Source organism: Apodemus sylvaticus, chromosome 4, assembly GCF_947179515.1.
Source record: "Apodemus sylvaticus chromosome 4, mApoSyl1.1, whole genome shotgun sequence".
NCBI classification, from domain to species: domain Eukaryota; kingdom Metazoa; phylum Chordata; class Mammalia; order Rodentia; family Muridae; genus Apodemus; species Apodemus sylvaticus.
In genome coordinates this window covers 151440589-151464662 of record NC_067475.1, presented here as the reverse complement: position 1 = coordinate 151464662, position 24074 = coordinate 151440589, and the positions used below count along the sequence as shown (strand labels likewise).

Here is a 24074-nt window from a genome sequence, read left to right as displayed (position 1 = left end):
GAATAAACTGAATGCAGTCTTGAGAAGATCATATTACAAGTTACAATTCTTTCTAAGATGCATGATTGTTTTCATTCCCATTTTTTTTTCTGAAATTACACTTTATGCAATTATCATGGGCAAAGATTTGTCAGCTGTCAGGGGAAAGAATAAGTTGTAATAAAACTAATACTGCCTGTTCAACGGTGAATTAAAACTAACCACGTGGACGAGTCAATCAAGTTGGAGCCCTGTCCTTTTATTACTCAAATGGTACATTTCCATGGTAGCCACAATGTACAGAAGGTGGCTTCTGATCCTTGGGACAGTAATGACTGGAAGAAGACTCTCCTACTTCTCTAGGAATAGAATAGCGAAGCCGTAGAGAAAGACATACATTCATAAGGCCCAAGACGGAAACTCAGAGTCAATAGAGGAAACTGAAGGGCCACATTCAAGACACTTGGAAGCAATTGGATAGTTTAGGAAGACAGCAGAGATCAACAAGGCACTAAGAGGAAGGGGCTAGTTAGGCTGACCCTGACCATGAATGAGAGAACAATGGGCTGGGTATCATTAGGGGAACTCCAGAAAATAAGTTACTAGGGTTGGGATGGCAATTCACTTTCTAAAACTATCCAGGAGACAGAGATAGAGTTAGATAAAAAAAAACTAGAGATATGGGAAGGAGGAAGACAAGAAAGGGGGAAGGATGAGACGCTATTAGCTGGGAATCTATGACAGGAAGATCATGGACATGAGAATTCTGAGCTGTCAGCTGAATTGCTTTATACTTTTAAAGTTGTTCTATAAGTAATACACACACACACACTCACACACACACACACACACACACCTCCCACATTCTAGTTCTTTAAAAAATTTCTCAAATAACCTAAATTAACCCAAAACAAATCTAAGTAAGCTCAGAAGAGCAGCTTCTTTAGGGTGTTTCAGGAGCTCCTACAACCAGGTTTTGCATATGGTCATCATTGTGCTAACATTTGCCATTCTTTGCACTTGCTCTGCAGTGCTAGATGAATGCTCCACATTTTGCCTATGAACAAATGTGAAGACATCGAGGGACAAACAAGAGATCCTAACACATTCAAAGTACTCAGAGCAGAGCTTCTTACCCCCAAGCAAGACAGTGAAAGTGTCACCATATTGCCTTTGAAGAGTTTTCAAGGAAGTTAACGGATCCTTCCAGAATTGCAGGCCCATGCCAAGATAAGGAAGCCAACCTTTTATCAAGGGAGGTTCATGAGGGCGCCTATAGAGAGAAAAAAAAATGAAAGAAAACTGAAATTATTCTTACTTTAGTACCTACAGGTTATTTATCCAGTCTAAGAGAACGCATGAATTGCACAGCTTCTGTCTGTTCGCCTCTTCATTGATTCTTACATCACTATAGACTGTGCTTATGAAGCCTTTTCAGTTTGCATGGATATTGTATGTTGGTTAGATCCCATTTTGTTGAGCACCTTTGGATACCTCTTTTTCTTATAAGGATTCAACAGCTGCTTGAAAGCTGAGACACAGTCTGATGTATTTATCACAGGTTCAGTTTTCCATCAGAATACCACTGTACACCTGAAGGGTCTAAGACAACCAAGAAGTAACCACATCAACTCCTAGAATTTATTTGGAAAATTTTCAGTTTGATAAAATGCTGAATTTTTGTTTAAAAAGCCACTGTCTGATGTTTTTGTCTTTTACAAGTCATTCTATAAATGTTACCTACTAAATCTAATAAGAACTAGACTAGGTCCGTTTGCTTATATAATTTTTATTGTATGTATATGTTGTTCTGCCTGCATGTGTGTCTGTGTACCAAGTGACTGGGGAGGTAAGAAGATGGCATTAGATATCCTGGAAGTAGAGTTAAGGACAGCAGTTGTGAGCCAGCATGTGGGTACTGGGAATCCAACTGGGGTCCTTTGAAAGAGCACAAGTGTTCTTAATCTCAGAGCTTTCTCTAGCAGTCTCCACCCAACTTATTTTTAAGTAACAGTTGTACTTGATGGTTATGTGTTTGGCAAGGGGCATGGCTGGTCTGGATTATCAACTTGACACATCTGGGAAGAGGAAGCCTCCTTTGGGTAATTGCCTCCATAGGATTAGCCTGTGGGCATGTATGTGGGGTGTCTTAACTGATAAGTGATGGAAGAGGGCCTATCCCACTATTGACTGTGTTACCCCTGGGCAAGTGTTCCTGGATATTGTATGACAACTGGATGGATCTAAGCCTTAGCCAGAGAGGTGGGGTGGGGGCAAGCTATGCTCTCTGCTGCAGCTCCTACTTGAATTCCTGCCCTGTTATCCCTGAATGCACTATGACATGGAATTATAAGCTGTATAACTCCTCAGCCAAGTTGGTTTTGGGTAGTTTTATCCCAGCAACAGAAAGCAAACCTATGGAATAGGTCCAATTTAGGATAAAATTAAACTGCTTACAATCAGCTTGTTGCAATTGCTGATGATTTTACTTTATAGTAGCATGGGATGCTCAGTTATGTGGACTCAATCATTTAAACCATAATGTATTTAGAAACACAGCTTCCCACATATAGGGTATGGTTTCATTCAATCTTAATTAAGACTACTATATTTTTGTAAGATGAGGCATTAGGGAGATGGTGCACGATGGACCTTGAAGGTTAGTGTATTTTATACATTACATGGAGGTTTGTTCTCTACCGTGAACATGTCACACTATTCATTGTGCGTGTTTTCTATTCACTTAGTTGATCAAAGTGTTTAGAAGCTGATGCCATTTTGGAGGCTTTAGTGTATTTTTTTTCCTTTATATAGCCAAAGGACCTCTTGTGTTTCAGATGGTAAGGCATTTGCCTAAAGGTGTGTGTCTGCTTAAGGACTTCCTGTAAACCACAGAATACCTCAGTGATGCTTTCAACTATCCAGGAAAATTAGTCAATCCGTAAACCCAGCTAAAGCATCCCAACAGTGCAGCTCTCTGGATGAGCTGCTAGAACACAGTAACCACAGTCCAGTGCAAATTCAAGAGCACTTGCCACACGCTGGCTGTTAGATGTCACATAGTTTAGCTGCCAAAGTTTACCAGCTGTCAATCAGGCTGGAATTACATAATCGGAAGAGTGACAATAAATTAACTTGAAAATATTTTTACTGAGAACAATAAAAAAGCCAGTATAGAACTTGGGGTATAGCTAGGAACTAGAGCTTGCTTGGTTTGTATGCATGAGACTGTATTTGATTCCTTGCACCACACAAAGAAAAAGGAACCCACAATGCCTTAGCATGGTTTTCTTGACTTTCATATTTTGTTATCATTAATTTTATGGAAATAATGAATATGGGTAGGATTCTTTGTTAAGTATTACTAATAAAGTAAATTTCAAACAGGTAAAGCATTCCTTAAAATACTATGACTTAAACACTTTCTTCGTTTTTGATCTCTGATATTAGCAATCTTGTAATTCAAAATTTTAGTCAAGTGTCTTGTGAATGTAACATGATAAGATAAAAATAAGGTAAACAAAATAATCCTTTTCTGGATTTTTTTCATCCTGGAAAGGTTTAAAACAAATATTCAAAATATTTTTGGTTCTTTGATCCATCTGTGAAACTATATGCTTTGATCAATCACAAATATGACTAGCTTAGATCTAATCAAATGTCAAGATTATGGCCATCTCAGCAAGGGTAGCTGTATCATTCTAGAAATTCTTAGTTCTTACACACCAATACACAGTAGACTTAAATAGAATATAAATAGCAGATCTTGCCAGCATGTGTGTGTGTGTGTTTGTGTGTATGTGTGTGTGTGTGTGTGTGTGTAGTGTAGTGTAGGATCAAAATAAAATCTGAATTGTGATAAAAAAAATCAAGGGAAGATTTTGCTTTCCCTACTTGAAAGGCAATTTATTTTATAGGTAATATATTGTCCATGCCACTGTTTAAGTATAGATACACAGACACATGAAAACAAATCACATTGCAGAAAAACATGGCTGCCATATAATCCCTCTGTTTTAAAATTTTAAAAATTGTATGTTTGAGACAAGGGCTGGTTGAACTCAGTGGGATCTTACCTCTGCTTTCTGATATGTGTACTGCAATTACAGGAATATAGCTCCAACTCCTGGATAACTTTTTATTTTCTTGAATACAGTCATTAGCAACAAAAACTGATTTTTAAAATTTTATGAAATGTAAGGTAATAAATAAAAACATTATACCCATTGACTTCGAATTCAATTTGTGTGTGCACACACACAGTCACAACACAATTGTGGGTGTCTTTCTCTTCTACTCTTCACCACATTTTTGAAATAAGGTCTATCCTTGAACCCAGAGATTCCTCACTGCCTAGAACAGCTGGCCAGTAATTTACAGGGGTTGGGGGGCATCTGATTGTCTAGCGTAGCTGTTCAGTAACTTCCTGAGGGCCGCCAGCCATCCCTGCACACCATACATTCAAGGCATGTGTTCAGATAGAAGTCACTATGCCCAGGTTTTTACGTGGGTGTGGGGTTTCAAATTCAGATCTAATACTTGTTGAGCAAACACTTTACCTACTGAAGCACCGCCCCAGAATGTTTCCCCCAAATATTGCATAAGAAGAGATCACATACGTGAGTGGAACAACTTCAAGTTGGAAGTTGTTCACTACTGGTCCAGAGTCATTTGAGGTTTATAAGCATTCTAGTTTACAGCATTTCCTTCAAAAATACTATGTTGTTTACTTGATCTACTTTTACTGTATCTGGTTTAAGGTAACATTATGAAAAATATGTAGTAAGGCCTTTTGTCATGTTTTAATTTCGTACAGTCAATGTCATCTTCTCAACTGTCATTCAGCAAAAAGCTGTAGTCTTCATAGGGCCTCCACAGGAGGCGATGGGAGGCAGAAATCCAAGTCAATATTAGCATTGGTCAGAATTATCAAGCCACCTTAGGATGCCATTTTATTGTTACTGACACGGCAGGGTAGTCATTTCTCATAACTGTATTTATTCTGGTGGCAGTAAGCTTAAGATTATTAAGCACCTTGTCACAACTGTACAGTTACAGGAAAAAAAAGATAGACAACCCATTCAAGGCAGATAAGAGAATCTATATCAGTATATTGTAAAGTTATGTAAGGAGGAAAGATATCATCATAGTGGTCCAGAAAGGCCCATTGACACATGGCAGAGGGCAACTACTGCCATCTTTCTTACTCATGCTCCATGACTTTGAGCATGAATTACTCACAGCTCCCTGCTGAGTGAGGATGTAGGATGCTCAGTGCAACTTGTGTCTAATAAAATTCTAAAGCTGAAGTGAACCAGGGCCTGGTGTCCTGAGATGTAGTTAAAAGCCTACAGTTCATACTATTTCTTCATCTCACTTTATCACACACGTGGGAGTCAGAAGGGGATGCTTCGATCCCCTGGATCTAGAACTCTGGATGGCTATGAGCCACCATATGGATTATCGAAACTTACTCTGAGTCTGCTACAAGAGCAGCTGATTACTAATTCTCCAATCAGTACTTAAGATAATAAAAGAACATAGCAGTTATATTGACTTGAGATTTTTAAGTCTCAAAGATCAAATCCAAGTCACAATTTTGTACACAGAATTCCATCAGCATTTGGGATTTCTTCTATAGGTGCTTGGGCACATCTTAAGATCTATACACAAAAAATGTCAAGTTCAAAGTTATTAGAAAATAAATATTGGAGAATAATACAAATTCAGCATACAAGATGTTTAAGCCTTGTCTTTTTTATTTAAAGTCAAACACATAATCCTTGCTCCTGTGACTGAGTGGACCGGTGCAGCCAGGAACACAGGGAACACCCGGGTGTCAGAACAGTTGGGACACAGTCTGCCAGGGCCCCATGTGCACCCAGGAGCTGGGCAGTGCCACAGCACTCTAGGCACCTATCCTTCCAGGGGACATCTGCTCTGCAGGGAGTCTCACACTTAGACAGAACCAGATGTCAAAAGGTAAATGTAGGAACGTTACTAACAGAAATCAAAGCAGCCTGGCACCATCTGAACCCAGTTCTCCCACACCAGCAAGGCCTGGATACCCCAACACACTGGAAAAGCAAGATTTGGATTTAAAAATCAAAGCTCATAATGTGGACAGAGGGCTTCAAGAAGGACATAAATAACTCCCCTAAAGAAATATAGGAGAATACAGGTAAACAGGTAGACACCATTAAAGAATTATAGAAAAGCACAACCTAACAGGTGAAAGAATTGAACAAAACCATCCACGATCTAAAAACAGAGGTAGAAACAATAAAGAAATCACAAAGAGAAAGAACTCTGGACATAGAAAACCTAGGAAAGAAGTCAGGAGTCATGGATCCAAGCATCAACAACAGAATACAAGAGATAGAAGAAGCAATCTCAGATGCTGAAGATACCATAGAAGCATTGATAGAACAGTCAAAGAAAATGCAAAAATCCAAAAAGCTCCTGACCCAAAATATCCAAGAAATTCAGAACAAAATGAGAAGACCAAACCTAAGGACTATAGGTATAGAAGACAGTGAAGATTTCCAACTTAAAGGGCCAGAAAATGTTGTCAACAAAATTATAGAAGAAAGCTTCCCTTACCTAAAGAAAGAGATGCCCATGAACATACAAGAAGCCTACAGAACTGCAAATAGATTGACAAGAAAAGAAATTACTCCTGTCATATAATAATTAAAACTCCAAATGCACTAAAAAAAGAAAGACTATTAAAAGCAGTAAGGGAAAAAGGTCAAGTAATATAAAGGTAGACCAATCAGAATTATACCAGACTTCTCACCAGAGACTACAAAAGCCAGAAAAGCCTGGGAAGATATCATTCAGACCCGAAAGGAACACAAATGCCAACCCAGACTGCAATACCCAGCAAATCTCTCAATTACAATAAATGGAGAAACCAAGGTATTCCATGACAAAAACAAATTTACACAATATCTTTCCACAAACCCAGCCCTTCAAAAGATAATGAATGGAAAACACCAACAAAAGAAGGGAAACTACACACTAGAAAAAGCAAAAAATTACAATTTTTCAACAAACCCAAAAGAAGATAACCACACAAACATAAACTTTACATCAAGAATAGCAGGAAGCAACAATCACTATTCCTTAATATCTCTTAACATCAATGGACTCAATTCAACCAACCATTGGACTGAGCACAGGGTCCCCAGTGGGGAAGCTAGAGAAAGGACCTAAGGAGCTGAAAGGGTTTGCAGTACCATAGGCAGAACAATGATATGAGCTACCCAATCCTACCAGAGCTCCCAGGGACAAAAACATCAAACAGATAGTATACATGGAGTTATCCATGGCTCCAGACACATAGGCAGCAGAGGCTGACCTTGTTGGACATCAAAGTTGGGTGAGGACCCTGGGCCTGGGATGGTTTGATGCAGCAGTGTAGGGGATACCAGGACAGGGAAGCAGGAGGGGGTTGAGTGGGGAACAAGGGGAGGGGAGATGGCTTATGGGATTTTCGGGGGAGGTAGGAATCAGGAAAGGGGAAATCATTTGCAATGTAACTAAAGAATATATCTAATTAAAAAATAAAGTCAAACACAATATTTGAAGTTCATCTTTATGTAATACCTATAGTTGAGTACAGAGACTAAAATACTTGGCTACTACTCTTAGGGCTGAAAAAATGGCTCAGAAATTAAGAGCACTTGCTGCTCTAGTAGAGGACTCAGATTAAGTTTCCATAATCCATATGGTGGCTTATAGTCATCCAGAGTTCTAGATCCAGGGGATCCATGCATCCCCTTCTAGCTTTTGTGTGTGTATGTGTGTGTGTGTGTGTGTGCTTAAATTTCAGAAACCTGGGGTACTATGTAACTCATCTGATTATTATAGTCTTTTAATATTCATCCAAGGCATCAGAAAAGACCATTTGTTGTACAGTTGTGACACTTGGCCACACCTAAGAAGAGAAGTAGTCCAGATTGCCACAGGTCAGACACAAAGGACTGATTGAATTACAATCAAGGAGGTTCGCTCAGAACTGGTCTTGGTGATCAGATAGCAGTAGAAGTTCTAGATTCACTAAGAAACGAACTATTAACAATAGTATGTATTCTCACAATTTGCACCAATGTTTCCAAACTTTAGCATCCTTTTTCTGTTCCCATGGTTGCCATAGTTGTCCAAGTTGGTTTACTTGAAACTTTTTGTACTTCACTGTTCTTAATTCTTATTCTATCACAGTTTTTAATGGTGCTGAGGTTTCTACAAAGATGGCTCCAAGGCTGAGAGCTATTACTTACTTTGAACAAACTCGTCTGAACAAGACACCTTTAAAGGTGTTTTGTTTTATCTTATTTTCCTTGGTTGTTTTTAAAGCAAGTTTATTGCCTGAGGTTTTCTTGCTGATAAAACTTATAAATTGTTATGTTTTTGGTTGTGAGCCTAGTCTTAACTATCTCTCCAGGCCTAGAACTGAATTCTTGAAACACTCCACTCATGGATTTCTTCTGGGTGAAAATACCTCAAAACATTTAAAACATTCTGATTATCAAGACAAGCAATTCCAAAAATGAAGGGAAGAAATGGTGCAGCCAATCTCATGTATATCTCAAGTCTAGGCAGACCCAAGGAAACATGGACAACTGTGTAATGCTTTGGCTAGAAATGAGGTTGATGTTGGGACACTTTAGTATTTAATGCATAAGATGGAAAGTGGGGTTCAATGTTCTTGCCAAGGAGGAACCTTAGTGAATCCAAAGAAATGAACATACACACAACTGAACTTGGACAAAAGGAAGGAAAAGGGTGACAGATATCTCAAAATTATACAAAACAGATGAAGTTTTAAACCATAAGGGACTGAACTACTGTCACTAAAAACTGAGCGATTCCTGTCTTTAGAAAAAATAGTGGTTTTTTTGAAATCAAACAAATATACATTTTTTTGTATATTTAACTTATATAGTGAAATTTTAAGTGTAGTCAACAATGTAGAGTCTTAGTTTCTTTACCAATAAGTGAGTAATAACTAACTTTTCAGCAGGACAGGGACTAAAAGAGGGGGTACATAAACTAGAGCTGGTTCTGCAGCTGTTCTGCTTGCAGCTGATTGTGAGTATGGATATCACCCACTCTCTGTGTAATTAGTTCAGCGGTCAGCCATTTTTCCTCATCTTTACCCATCGTGGAGCTACCCAGCTTTGGAAGAACCCTTTCATCCTTTGAATTATTGGCTAAATGAAACTGTTGAGAGTTCAGGTACACATGAACGTGGTAAGTTCAGATGAGTAAGTAAAAAGGACACTTCAATAGAAGGCAGACCTCAGGAATGAGCTATGAGTCTTTAGAAGCTTTCAATTGTGTGCTTGATTATTGTGATGACAATCTCTGATATGTGGCCTAAGAGACACTGACTGATTTACAGTAAGAAGCTAGGTTCTTGCCCTTTAAGTGGAAAGGAGAAAAAGAAAAAAAACAAACAAACAGAGAGATCTCCCAATGGTAAACTGGGATTCTATAAGGAGTGTGACTGGACCAGCAGACAGTCTGTAGGAGAAACGTGAGCAGTCTTCAACACTGACAAGTTGTTCACTGGTTTAAAAAGCCTTGTGCCTTTTAATCCCAGGTCTCTCAATAAATTTATGACACCCATAGAAAGCTCTGTGAATGGTAGTTTGATAGGTGGAATTAAGGCCGTGTCTAGTGCTCAGTGGTGTTTGGAACAGGCAAGATTACACATATGAAGTACAGAATATACGTGAGACTTAGAATTCAACAGACTGAGAGCCAGAGAAGAACAACTTCTCATTACTTCATTAAGAATGTCATTACCTGCTGACATTGCATGCCCCATCGGGGTACTCTTCCCTAAAGAATTCTCCTATTCTCATCAGTCAGTAACTGTCATAGTCTTAATTCTCTGAATTTATGAGCCTCACTTTGCAAATCACAGATTTTCAAATAAGATCATTGATTGAGAAAGGCATGTAAATTCTGATGTATTTACAAGCAGTCTATTTTACTGTTCTAATGAGTCATTAGTTGATTATTAACCAACTTACCAAATACTTATTGGAAAGTATGAAAACAATTATAAAAGCTGAACTTGAGACTTCCAGTTTCAGTTTCAGGTATAGTATGTAAGGAAGTGGGAAGGCAGTACACCCATGTTCACAAGAAGAACACAGAACAAGCTCACAGACAAGAATGCTTCAGGCCACAAGAAAACTGATGACTTAAGGTCAATCATCATCCTTAATTTAAAAGTCAGGCAAATGAGAGAATCACAGCTGACAGGAATAAAACCTGCTGTAGAAGATTAATGAGAAGAGAGGCCATTGGTCCTGTGAAGGTTTGATGTGCCAGTGTAGGGGAATGCCAGGTCAGGAAAGTGGGAGGGGATAGGTTGGTAAACAGGGGGAGGGGCATGGAATGGAAGTTTTTGGAGAGGTAATGAGAAAAGGGGATAACATTTGAAATTTGAAATGTAAATAAAGCAAATATCTAATAAAAAAAAAACCTGCTGCAGAAATCATAAACTAATAGGGACATTTAAAGGGAAATTAACAGATAAAGAAGACCAAGAAGAAACTAGCTTGGAGGAAAAGTTCTGAGTATCACAAGCCCAAGGAGGCTTTCATAGTTCTATCCAAAGGAGAAATAGCTAAGAATGAGGTCTTAGCTTCCAGGACATTGAACTAATGATTTATAGCCTTCCAATGCAGAAAGTATCAGCTCTAGAGAGCGTTACTGGTGAGTTCTGATTACTTGAGGAAGAAATGATAGAATTTCTCTACAGTTGATGCCAAGTAATAGATGGAATACTATAACAAGACAAAGACATTGCAAACATCACAGCAAACAACACCATACATATGTATATGCAAATTTCTCAACAAAACAACTGTCAACTACATTCAACAAGTATTAGACACGATGAACAGGTAGAAATCCAAGTCTTCAAATTTGGCTCCACATTCAAAATCATCACCGTATCTTATTATATTAACAGACTAAAGCAAATAATCACTTGATCATATCAATATGACTATACAAAAATTTCTTTGACAATATCTAATACCTGCCTATATCATTTCATATGTAAAAATTCAACTGCAAGTGGATACAGTACTCAAAGGAAAAGTTCCTTGAGATTTGCCTTGGCATTTGATCCAGAGATTTGACACTAAAAGCACAAGCAGGAAGAACAAAAAGTGAACAGAGCACAGAAAACCAAAAAGCTACTACAAATCCCAGGGCAAAAGCAGAATGGAAGAAATAATTTACAAATCATGCATCTGATACAGAACTTATCTTCAGAAAATATAGGAATTTTTACCATGTAAAGTGAAACTTTAACAGCCTGTTTAAAAAATACACTGGAGACTTGTACAGGCATGTATCCAAAGAAGATATACAAATGGCCGACATGTATTTGAAGAAAGAAATTCAAAGAAATGTAAAACAAAACAAACAAAAGCAAGCAAGCAAGCAAACAAACTCAACTTATTATAAAATGTCACTCACTCTCTTAACAAAAGACAACCATTGCAGGCTGTGACTCTGGAGAAATACAAGTCTTTCCGTATTAATGTTACAAATGCAAAAAATATGAAGATTCCTCAAAATGAAAAGATAGTTACCAGCTGATCCAACAATCCCAGTTGTGTACTGAAAACAATAAAATCAAAAGGTTGAAGAGATATTAGCACCTCTATGTTCATTTGAAGGCTAGTCACAATAGCTCAAAGATGGAAATAAGTTAAATACACATGGAGAGATGAATAAAGAAAATGTAGAACATGCATGTGGATCTGATGCAAGACTGTTAAGCCCACAGAAAGAGGGCAGGCAGTGACACTGCATGGCACTGTGTATGTGAGCTACCGAAAATGGCCAAATTCACATAAGCAAAGCAAATCATTTTGGTTATTATTACTGAGATGAGGGAAAACTAGGAAGTTCCTAATGAACAGAAATAAAATTCGAGTCAGGGAAACCATTACCTTTTGTAATTACAAAAATTACAAAGTTACAAAATTACCTTTTGTAATTCTAGATCCAGGATATATGATGACCACGTATGGCCTACATAGGTACCATATATGCATGGCACACACATCCATAAACACAGACACACACACACACACACACACACACACATACATGCACGTAAAACATATCCATAAAATAAAATTGATAAAATACAAAAGTTAACCTTAAAAAACTAGTTGCTTTCTTATAAACCTACAATGAATAACCAATATTGAAATTAAAAATATAGTATCATTTATATTAGTACAAAATGAAATACTATGCTTTAATTTACTACAAAAATTCAGACTTAGGTATAAGTCAAACAAATATGTATAAAGTCTATATATGAACAAAAGCTCAGATCTGGGTTTGAGAAAAATGCAAACATTCTTAAGTTCCCATAAATTATCCTGTGAATGTAAACAAACAGACTTTTGAGTTTGTCTGGAAAAATCTCCCCAAATAGTCAATTTAATCTTGACAGAGAAGAGAATAGAATGACCTATACCACGTGACTTCATGAGAACATAATGCTGCAGTAACTGAGATAGTAATATCAATGAGAAGAATAGTAACATTGATAACAGAAGAGTAAGAAATCCAGATGTACACACATAAATAGAATCAACTAGCAAACACAGATCAATGGAGAGAGGGTAGTTTTTCAAAAAGGGTTATAACAGCTGTGATTATATGTGAAAACATGACTGACAGATGTTTTTATACCACCGAACTCAAAACAAATCAAAGTCACCTTTGTAAACTGCAAAAACATCTTCAGAGAATAACATTGAAGAAATGTAGGTGACCCTAGGTTTGTTGGTAGGATTTAGATAGAATACTAAACGTTAAGTAGTTAGAAAGGTTCTGAGGGCAGTTATTTATAACTTATAAAGAAACTGAATACTTTATTCATAGACATTATGAGTTCCTTAAAAGCCACTTATTATAGCTTTTCTAGCTAAAAATGAAAAGGTCAGTGAAACAGTCTGTAGGGTTTAGTATCAAATAAGGTTGAAATTAATAGCTCTAACCTACATATTATTTTTAAAATAATGGTTAGAGAAACTAAACAGAGGAGAGGACTGTGCAGCATCCCTGTCCTTGTCAAGACCACTTCACTTTCTTCTTTCAGGAAGCTTCAGTCACAGACCTGAGTTCGGGACTGGGCTGAGCTTTTCCCTTTTAATTTAGCCACCCAGGAATCTTTAACCAAAATTATGTTTTTCCTTGAGTTTCAGTTCTAATATATTATTCTTCAGTATGTACATGTGTATGTGTATATGTATGTGTGTATAAAACATTTACTCTATCTTTCTGTCTGTATATCTATTTGTCTGTCTGCCTGTCTATCTATCTATCTGTCTATCTATCTATCTATCTATCTATCTATCTATCTATCTATCTATCTATCTACCTACCTATCTATATCGATTTTCCTTCTCAGTTCCTACCAGTAATGAGGCTATAAGTAATACCACAGCTCTCATATATTTTTGTAAAATATGTTAGCTCTAGGAGGTGAACTCAGGGTTTTTTTTTAACAACTGAGGGATATCCAAAAACAGTAACTTTTATTATTTTTCTCATGTATTTTTGTTTTTTCCTTATTTTGCATTACTGCTATTTTTTCTTTTTCTTTTTTTCTCATTTATTCTTTATTGCATTTCCTATGTTTGAAGTGTAAGCTACTAGAATTTGTTGTCATTCATTTTCCTATGGCATTTTGATTGGATTCTATTATGCAACAGAAGTTTTAAAGGTGGTATCTGGAAGTCATTTTAATTTTCAGATGGTTTCAATCAATCTTCCCACTAGAAGTCTTGGTTTTCATCTAACAAAGCATTTTTTTCTTTGTAAGTAAAGGCACCATAATATTGGACTTGGTATAGTTGCTAAAGAGACACACTTTGCCCCAAACTAGCTCCTTAAGTTTAGGTAATAATACCTAGTAATAATTGCCAAGGTGAAGTTAGCCTAGCGTGACCTGACTAAAAAGATCAGTATCAAGGGTCTACAGAATTTTCCATTCTCTAAAGACTATCATCAAAATTGAATAATCATGCAAGATTGTGCCGTAAGAAACACTATATTGTTTCATGGAAGATACTAGAACAGAAGTATTAAATGTGAAAATATGCTAAAAGGGGAAAAAAGACCCCAAACAATGTCTACCATGTAATGTTTTCTATCTACTACAGCCAGCGACCTTGCCCCTTGTGTGCTCTAATCAACATTAACTTCATAGATGTTAGCTGTTGAAGTAAATGTACCTTTAACTACAATTTCATACCTAGTGTGACAGGCTTTGCTGTGCTGGACCAGAGCTCTTCTAGGCAGGAAAGTGGGTATGTAAAGCCTGCAGTTTTCCATATATTCAAGACATGGGATTCTTGCTTTTTGATGGCCAGAATTTTTAAAAGTAGAGGTAGAAACACTGGGTAGACAGAATATAGCATCTTCTTTTTTACTCATACATAGAAGTTGAAAAGCTCTTCTAGAAATTACTTATCTTTACCCCCCAGCAAGAATGGCACTTGAAACCAAAATATCGCAGAGATTATTTGTGAGGTGTAGTAGTTTCTAATGAGGCTTTTTTTTTTTAATTTATGTATTATATGTAAGAACATTGTAGCTGTCTTGAGACACCAGAAGAGGGCATCAGATATCTTTACGGATGGTTGTGAGCCACCATGACGGTGCTGGGATTCCAACTCATGACCTTCAGAAGAGCAGTCGGTGCTCTTACCTGCTGAGCCATCTCTCCAGCGTGTAGTAGTTTCTAAACACAAGTCGCTAATGTCTTACTGGAGCCATTCCCTGACTTGATAACCACAATAGTCAATGGTGTTCATGGATGTTGGTGTGATGGAGAATGGGGAGAAGGAATATGACATGCAGACTCTGTGGTGGTTGTCGACCCTGAATCCATATCCACAGGTGCTCAGGCTCTATCAATATTCTTAAATGTATGTATGTTTTGTCTTCATGTGTATGTATGTATTCTAAATCTGGGCCTGGTGCCTGTAAGGGTTGGAAGAAGGTGTTGGAACCACCACAACTATATTGGTGTTTGGAGTCAAAACTAGGTCTTCTGCAAGATCAAATGCTCTTAAATACCAAACCTGCCCCACAACATACTCCCAACTGAAATAACTGGAAAACTAGCTCCAGAAAGCACAAATTAAAGATACTCTTCTTTTTTTTCCTTTATTGCTATATTTTTTATTTAGATTTCAAATGATTTCCCCTTTTCTGGGTCACCACTCCCTGCAAGTCCCATAAGCCCTCTTCCCTTCCCATTCCTCCTTCTACCCCTTCCCACTTCCCTGTTCTGGTATTCCCCTATACTGTTGCATTGAGTCTTTCCAGAACCAGGGGCCACTCCTCCATTCTTTTTGGACATCATTTAATATGTGGATTATGTCTTGGGTATTCAAAGTTTCTAAGCTAATATCCACTTAGCAGTGAGTGCATACCATGATTGATCTTTTGAGACTGTGTTACAAAGATACTCTTCTAAAAACATACATGCAAACAAAAGTCTGATATCCTTCTCTTTGAGAACTGAACAGCCTTTAGTTTTAGTTAAGGGACATATTCACTAACACCTTCTAATGTGCAGATGACAAATACAGTGCTTCTGAAGAGTAGATGCTACTTCATAAAAGTCCCTCAGCTCAGAGGTTCTGATGGTGCCTCATTACATTAAAGTTACAATATTTGGAAAGGAATCATACAAATAGGAATCAAACTGTTGCTGCCTTTTCAGTCCATTGTTATTTTATGAAACACGGAAATGATAGTTTAGAGTTTAAAGTGCCATTCAGGTAAAAAAAAAATACATTTTACCAGTAAACCAAAGATTGATTCTGAAGAGGCCTTTGCCACTTCTAAAGTGGATGAACCAAGAATCAATCTAAAACTTGCAGTAAGGACCATCAAAACTCATGTCACCTGAACTCTGAGAATAGAAGGCCAACTATGAAGCCAGAGGTATAATCATGGTCTCAGGGTGCATCGAGGTGATATATTAATGAGCCAGGAAATGTCATTTTCTTAAATGACGACCATGGGAGGAGGCATTTCTTTGTTCTGTCTCTTTAAGGCTTTACTCAGAGGAAGAAACCTCTGATAAAGAACACATCATCTCCCCTCCTTTCTTAACTTCATGACATCTCACCTGTACAGTTAGGGAATAGTTCATTTTGTCCTTCAATATGCATGCATCACATGTTCTTAGGACTTGTGACCTCACATAAACATAAGTAAACTGCTACGTATCTGTTTACTCCAAGAATATGATCTATAATCCCTTTTCACAATGAACATTAATCCAACTCTGTTTAGACAATTATGCAATTCATTACCAGAAATCTCTATTGTGCCCTATGCTTAACCTTCATTTCCTCTGCCTAGTCCCAAAATCTTACAAATCCACTTGTGTTATGTGATCAACATCTGGTGTTCATAAAATCTCTGCTTCATAGCAAATACATGAAAAATTCCTCAATAAAACATATCACTTTCCAGGCTGTCTAAATGACTTTGTTCTTTGGTGATATTTGCAAGTTCCTCTAGAAAAATATGTACTGATGAAAAGGCCTTTACTGTGGAAAAAATTTGGTGATATCTGGGTGGCAAGTGACTTAAAACTAGATGTAATGTTCTGACAGAAAAGATGGCCACAATCTAAGTGCTTCTGATAAAAGCATTATGTGTGAGGTAAATAAGCAATGCCGAGTGGTCAGACACCTCCACCATTGCCATGAAGTCTGAGCAAACTCAATAGGACATGACTGAAATCATCGTCACACCCCAGAAATCATCTTTCAAACCATGCACCAGTTGGAGCTTCAGCCATCAGTCTATGAGTGCAGCCCTGTGATCTAAATAACACTCTGTAAAGTACACATTTTGTAAAATTGACATCATTTGCCACTTTATAATAATGCCTTGACAAAGTAAAGAATTTGCAAATGTTTCTTTGGATAAGAACCTGGGACTCATCAGTACTGGATTTCACTGAGAAGTCTCACTGGGGTCAGATTTTTTGTTTATTTTGGTACAGAATGAACTGCTCCTTTGAAGGAAGGCTTAATGTGTAAAGTAATAATTTTTTTTATTCATTCAGTAAATTATACCCTGAAAGAAGTGGCTCAAAGAGCACTAGATCTTAGAAGCAGCCGAGAAACCCCAGCCAATCTAAAGAGGGAGAATCAGTTCATAATTGAAAGTTATTTCAATGCTTTAATAAAAATAGAACACCATGCTACTGACTTTGTAATTTCTGAGATGATCAGTTGCTAATTTATTTTACAGATGAGATTTGATTGAACTCCATGGCATAGATATCAGTCCCATTAACTCATCATTTCTTATATTTGATTAAATTATTTGATTAAAAATATTTAACTTAGAAGTTGAAATTATAATTTCATGAAAACTAAATCATTATAAGACTAGATGAGATAGTTTGAGCAATGACAAGAAAGAGGTGAATGTTGTTTTTAATACAATAAAAAGTGCTGTGTAGCGAATTGATCCATCCTTGTCTCCTTGTACTAAGCTCAAATCCAAATGGATCAAGGACCTCCACATAAAGCCAGACACTCTGAAGCTAATAGAAAAGAAACTGGGGAAGACCCTTGAGGACATCGGTACAGGGAGAAAGTTTCTGAACAGAACACCAATAGCGTATGCTCTAAGAGCAAGAATTGACAAATGGGACCTCATAAGGTTACAGAGTTTCTGTAAGGCAAAGGACACCATCAAGAGGACAGATCGGCAACCAACAAATTGGGAAAAGATCTTCACCAACCCTACATCAGATAGAGGGCTAATATCCAATATATATAAAGAACTCAAGAAGTTAGACTCCAGAAAACCGAACAACCCTATTAAAAAATGGGGTACAGAGTTAAACAAAGAATTCTCACCTGAAGAACTTCGGATGGCAGAGAAGCATCTTAAAAAATGCTCAACTTCATTAGTCATTAGGGAAATGCAAATCAAAACAACCCTGAGATTTCATCTTACACCAGTCAGAATGGCTAAGATTAAAAATTCAGGAGACAGCAGGTGTTGGAGAGGGTGTGGAGAAAGAGGAACACTCCTCCACTGCTGGTGGGGTTGCAAATTGGTACAACCACTCTGGAAATCAGTCTGGCGGTTCCTCCGAAAACTGGGCACCTCACTTCCAGAAGATCCTGCTATACCACTCCTGGGCATATATCCAGAGGATTCCCCACCATGTAATAAGGATACATGCTCTACTATGTTCATAGCAGCCCTATTTATAATTGCCAGATGCTGGAAAGAACCCAGGTATCCCTCAACAGAAGAGTGGATTCAAAAAATGTGGTATATCTACACAATGTAGTACTATTCAGCCATTAGAAACAATGAATTCATGAAATTCTTAGGCAAATGGATGGAGCTAGAGAACATCATACTAAGTGAGGTAACCCAGACTCAAAAGGTGAATCATGGTATGCACTCACTAATAAGTGGTTATTAACCTAGAAAACTGGAATACCCAAAACATAATCCACACATCAAATGAGATACAAGAAGAAAGGAGGAGTGGCCCCTGGTTCTGGAAAGACTCAGTGAAACAGTATTCGGCAAAACCAGAACGGGGAAGTGGGAAGGGGTGGGAGGGAGGACAGGGGAAGAGAAGGGGGCTTACGGGACTATCGGGGAGTGGGGGGGGCTAGAAAAGGGGAAATCATTTGAAATGTAAATAAATTATATCGAATAAAAAAAATTTAAAAAAAAGAAAGAAAAAAAAGAAAAAAAAAAGTGCTGTGTATATGCAGAGTCAAGTAATCAAATGACATTCTACTGATTCATGTCAACGAGGACATACAGTTCCACTGCTGCAAGACAGCACCCAGATCAACAGAATCACAGTTTTCTGCCTTTGCTGTGGTGGCAACTAAAGACTCATTCAGATCAATGTGACCTTACAAGAAACAAAAATTCACAGACCACATGATGCTCAAGAAGAAAGAAGACCAAAGCATGGATACTTTGGTCCTTCTTAGAAGGGGGAACAAAATATCCATGGGAGGAGATACAGAGACAAAGTGTGGAGCAGAGACTGAAGGAAAGGATATCCAGAGACTGCCCCACCTGGGGACACATCCCCTATACAGTTACCAAACCCAGACAGTATTGCAGATGCCAACAAGTGCTTGCTGACAGGAGCCTAATATTGCTGTCTCCTATGAGGCTCTGCCAGTGCCTGACAGATACAGAAATGGATGCCCATAGACATCCATTGGACTGAGCACAGGGTCTACAATGGAGGAGCTAGAGAAAGAACCCAAGGAGCTGAAGGGATTTGCAGCCCCATAGGAGGAACAACAATATGAACCAACCAGTACTCTCAGAGCTCCCAGGGACTAAACCACCAACCAGAGTACACATGGAGGGACCCATGGCTCCAGCTGCATATGTAGCACAGGATGGCCTTGTTGGCCAGCAGTGAGGGGAGAGGCCTTGGTCCTGTGAAGGTTCTCAATGCCCCAGCGTAGGGGAATGCAGGACAGGGAAGCAGGAGTGGGTGGGATGGTGAGCAGGAGGAGGGGGGATGGGATAGGGGATAGTTGGAGAGGAACCAAGGAAAGGGGATCACATTTGAAATGAAATAAAGAAAATAATTAAAAAAGAAGAAGAATTCCTTCTGGTCTCTAGTGGGAAGCGGATGCAGCTCATTGTGGCTGGGAAGGCTTGCTGGCAGGAGTGTGATGGGGCTGGAGGCATTTTGTCCATATTCAGAAGGCAGAGCGATGAGTGTGGACACTCAGCCTCTTCCCTTGACTGTTATTAAGGTTAAGAACCCATTCCATAGATTGATGCTTGGCACATTCCCTCTTCCTTACATTTTTCTGAAAATGTATGTTTTCAGGATGATTATAAATCAACACAGTTCACAATCAAAATCAACCGTTACACCATGTACTCTGCCTACTTAACAACACCATAACCTAAGCCATGTCTTAATGTTGTAATAAAGAGTTGCTGCTGTGAGAGAATCAAAATAAGTGTCTTTGCATTCATCATATGGTACGCAGCATGGAAAATCAATGTTTGATCTTGCCAAAGGCCAGGGGAAATTTTCCAAAGCTAGTTCTGGCTATGGATTTTAGTCACTGCATGGGAAACTATGACTTAGGAAATTAACTGTCACCACCACTGGATCATGGGCCGCAGAAGGCAGGACACAGCACACTCACATATAGTGATCTCTGAGGAGGAACCGGCCTCCTTGAAAAGCCTACTTGAGACATATTTTAAATATAATCCTTGTAGGGGCTTTTGTTTCTGCTCTTCTAGTTCATCCGTGATTTTCCACTTCTTACCTAGTAATATCAATTTCCATAATTTATGTCATTATCATTACTTAAATGGGATTAAACTCATCTGCTCCCATTTTGCCTGATTTAACAAGAAGTGATTACTCATTCTATCCTTCCAGCCCACTCTAGCTTTTGATGTGGCCAGACCTGTTTCATATAACATTATTTTCCATCCTTTTTGTATTCCTATTACTGAAACATTTTATAGACCTTTTCCATTTTGATAATTAGTTTACTTCTATGTTTCTAGTTTCCAATAATCCTTTGTGATCTGTGTTTATAATATGCAACTATATCATGTTCTTGTTTTATGAATGCCAATTATCTCCTTTTGTGACTAGTAAAGGTAATGATTTGATATGTTTTTTGTTATGTTCCAAGAATTGGACATCTTCTGGGAGTCCTTTCATGTTTGTTTTGTTGTTGTTAAATTTTCTATTGTAACAGAAATTTTCTTTCAAGTCTCCATGACACTTGTCTTTCTCTCACAGTTGAAGAAAGGCTGAGCATGTATTGGTGGGGCCAAGAGATTTAACCACATATCGGTTTGAAGAGGACTTCATTATTTTGATGTTGCTAATTCTTTACTAGTTACATAGGTAGGGCTGTATGATTTTATTTTAATTATGTATGGGTACTCAGAAAGTATGTAAATATTTCTTATACAGACTATAATTACATTGGGGATTTTAGCATTCCATGATGCTATTGTCAAAATTAACACTCCTGAAACATGAGAGTTAGAAGTAAGAACTAGAGTAAGAAATGGGCTGGCAAGCATAGTGTGCAAGCATGTCGGCAGCACTGGGGAAGCAAAGGCTAGCCTGTGCTAAAAAAGGAGTCCTTATCAAAAAAAATTAAAATAAAGAATGGCACACTTACTATTTTGTATTTAAAAATTAAATGATGCCAAAATAATTTTATTAATCTTTCTACAGAGCCCACCCAGAAGACAGATGTCTTAAGTAGCAGTAAACGGAAAGCATTAAATATGAAAGAGTTCTAGTGAGTTACATATTTCCTACTCACTAACCCAAAGTAGGTGGATTCCAATAGGCCCATGCACTAAAAGAAAAGAGTGTTCAAACTTAGCAAACAGAAGCCCCTGCTGGAATTGTAAAGATTCATTCTACCATTTTAAAAGCTACCAAGCAAGCATTCAAAGACACTTATTTAATAGTGGTTAATAGACCTTTAAAAAAATCAGTCCTGCTTCTTTCCCAGAATTAACATGCCCATTTCAAAGAATGAGTGGGAAAGAAGCTAACAGTTTATTTACCATAAAGTACACACAGATGATGGCTACAGGGAAAGACTTGCAACATGTAAGGTGGATATACAGAGAATCCTTACTATTTCTCTAATAATAAGGCAATGTGCTGTAGTGGAACAGGCCTCTGTCCAATAGCAGATTAGTGGATAATGAAAGTGTGGTATATTCACACAATGGAATTTTACTCAGCTGTAACCAAAAAACAAAAACTGCAGGAAAATAGATGGATCTAGAAATTATTATGTTAAGCAAGGTGACCCCAACTCTCTAAGACACATACCACAAGTTTGTTTTTATATGCAGACCCTCGTATTTGTTGTGGGCATGGGCTTTAGTACCCTCATTCTAGTTACCTAAAAGTCAGTCTTCTTCTTAGCTCCTCCTGCCCTATGCCTGCCCGGACACTGCCATGCTCCTGCCTTGATGATAATGGACTGAACCTCTGAACCTGTAAGCTAGACCCAATTAAATGTTGTGCTTATAAGAGTCACCTTGGTCATGGTGTCTGTTTATAGCAGTAAAACACTAAGACAGCACATTTTATAAACTTACATTTAAATTTTTATTACTAGGTGCAGTAAGAGCTAGGACTAGTCCAAGGAATGTAAACATTTAGATAGTTGGCAAAATGCTTAATTTAAGGTAGTGTTGACAATTCTGTGCCATTTTTGCATATGAAGAAACATTTTTGTTTTCTGATTTTGCAAAGAAAATTTTTAAATGGCTTCTGCTGGCAATAGCATGACTTCTGAAAAACTCCATCAGCAGAAGAGGATCCTGCAACTGAAAGGGACTCACACATGCTATCTAGTTTCCTGACACAAACCAGTAAACAAAAACACAGCCAGACTTCCTTAAACCAGACAGGAATCCCAATGGAGAGATAAGAACAGCAACCCACCAACAAAACCTTTGACTAAAATGCTCCCTGCCTACAACATGTGCAGGGACAAAGATAGAGCAGAGACTGATGGAATGACCAACCAATGACTGCCCCAAATTTAGACCCATTCAATGGGCAAGAACCAGTTCCTGACACTATTAATGATACTCTATTGTGCTTGTAGACAGGAACCTACCAAAACCATCCTCTGAGATGCTTCACCTGGAAGCCAATGGAAAGAGATGCAGAGATTCACACCCAAACATTAGCTAGAGCTTGGAAAATCTTACGAAAGAGTTTGGAGAAGGATTGAGGGACCTGAACAGGATAGGGATTCTGCAGGAAATGCAACTTAACCTGGACCCTTGGGGGCTCCCAGACACTGAATCACCAACCAAAGAGTAAGCATGGACTAGAAATAGGCCTCCTGCACATATGTAGCAGACGAGCAGCTTGGACTTGGTATGGAACCACCAATAACAGAGGCTGTCCCCGAGTCTGATGCCTGCCTGCTTGAGGACTCCCTGCCACTAAATGGACAGCTTTCTCTGGCCTCAGGGGGAGAGGATTCATCTAGTCCTACAGTGACTTGATATGTAGGGATGGTTTGTATTAATGTGTGTGTGTGTGTGTGTACACCCAGAGGGGGCTGCCCCTTCTCAAAAGAGATGGGGAAGGTAGAATTAGGAGAAAGGAAGGGCTGATATTGGTTGTAAAGTGAATGAATAAATAAGTAAATAAGTAAATACATACATACATACATACATACATACATACATACATACATACATACATAAGAGAGAAAAGAAAAGCATGAGCAGGTTTCCTAACTCATAATCAAAGGTTTTGCTTCATCTGCACAGAGGAAAAATAGGCATGTGTCAACATTGTAGAAATCTTGTCTTTCAGAAATGTGATATTCTTTCCTGGTATGTTTTGTACTTACAGTGAGCCCAGAAGTGATAATTCTATAAAGTAAATAAACATAAGATGTTATCTCCCATAGGGCAACTTCTGTGTATGGCTAAATGAGCCAAGATGAAGAGACACTTCAAATAAAGACTCAGCTGGAATAGCACAGCAAAGAGGCCACTTAGATTGAAAGGGAGTCTGGCACATGGCCACTGTGATTCATAAACCATAATGTAATAAAATTGTATGAACAAGATTCTAATTTTCATATTCAATGTAGGTTACCTGAATGAGCCATATGAGAGCTAGTTTTTGGAAACAGCATTAATTCTCTGGAAACAAAATGATCTACTTTATGCCAGTCAGAATGTGGTGGCTAAAGGGCTTCCACACCCTACAGTACATCAATACCTTTCTTCCATTGCTATACTCAGAGAGAAATGGCTAGATACATCTTTAATTGCATCTTAGTCTAGCTAAATTTCTCTTTTAAGCCATCTGTGGACAATGACAAATAACACAAAGATTAGGCATTTAGAGAAAAAAGAAGAGGACACTTGAGCCAAGAAATTTAAAAATATTCAATACCACCCACTCAGAGATCCAGGGTTTTATGTTGTAGCAAAATGAAGAAGAACTT

General features: G+C 38.1%; 1 protein-coding gene across 1 annotated transcript in view; it reads right to left on the bottom strand.

The window, feature by feature from the left end:
* The window catches only part of LOC127683490 (cytochrome P450 7B1), a 168096-nt gene that overhangs the window by 34671 nt on the left and 109351 nt on the right, over window positions 1-24074 (bottom strand). Inside the window, exon 2 of the mRNA XM_052180766.1 lies at window positions 1116-1252. Coding sequence (XP_052036726.1) covers window positions 1116-1252 — 137 coding nt within the window. The remainder of the gene's footprint in view (window positions 1-1115; window positions 1253-24074) is intronic.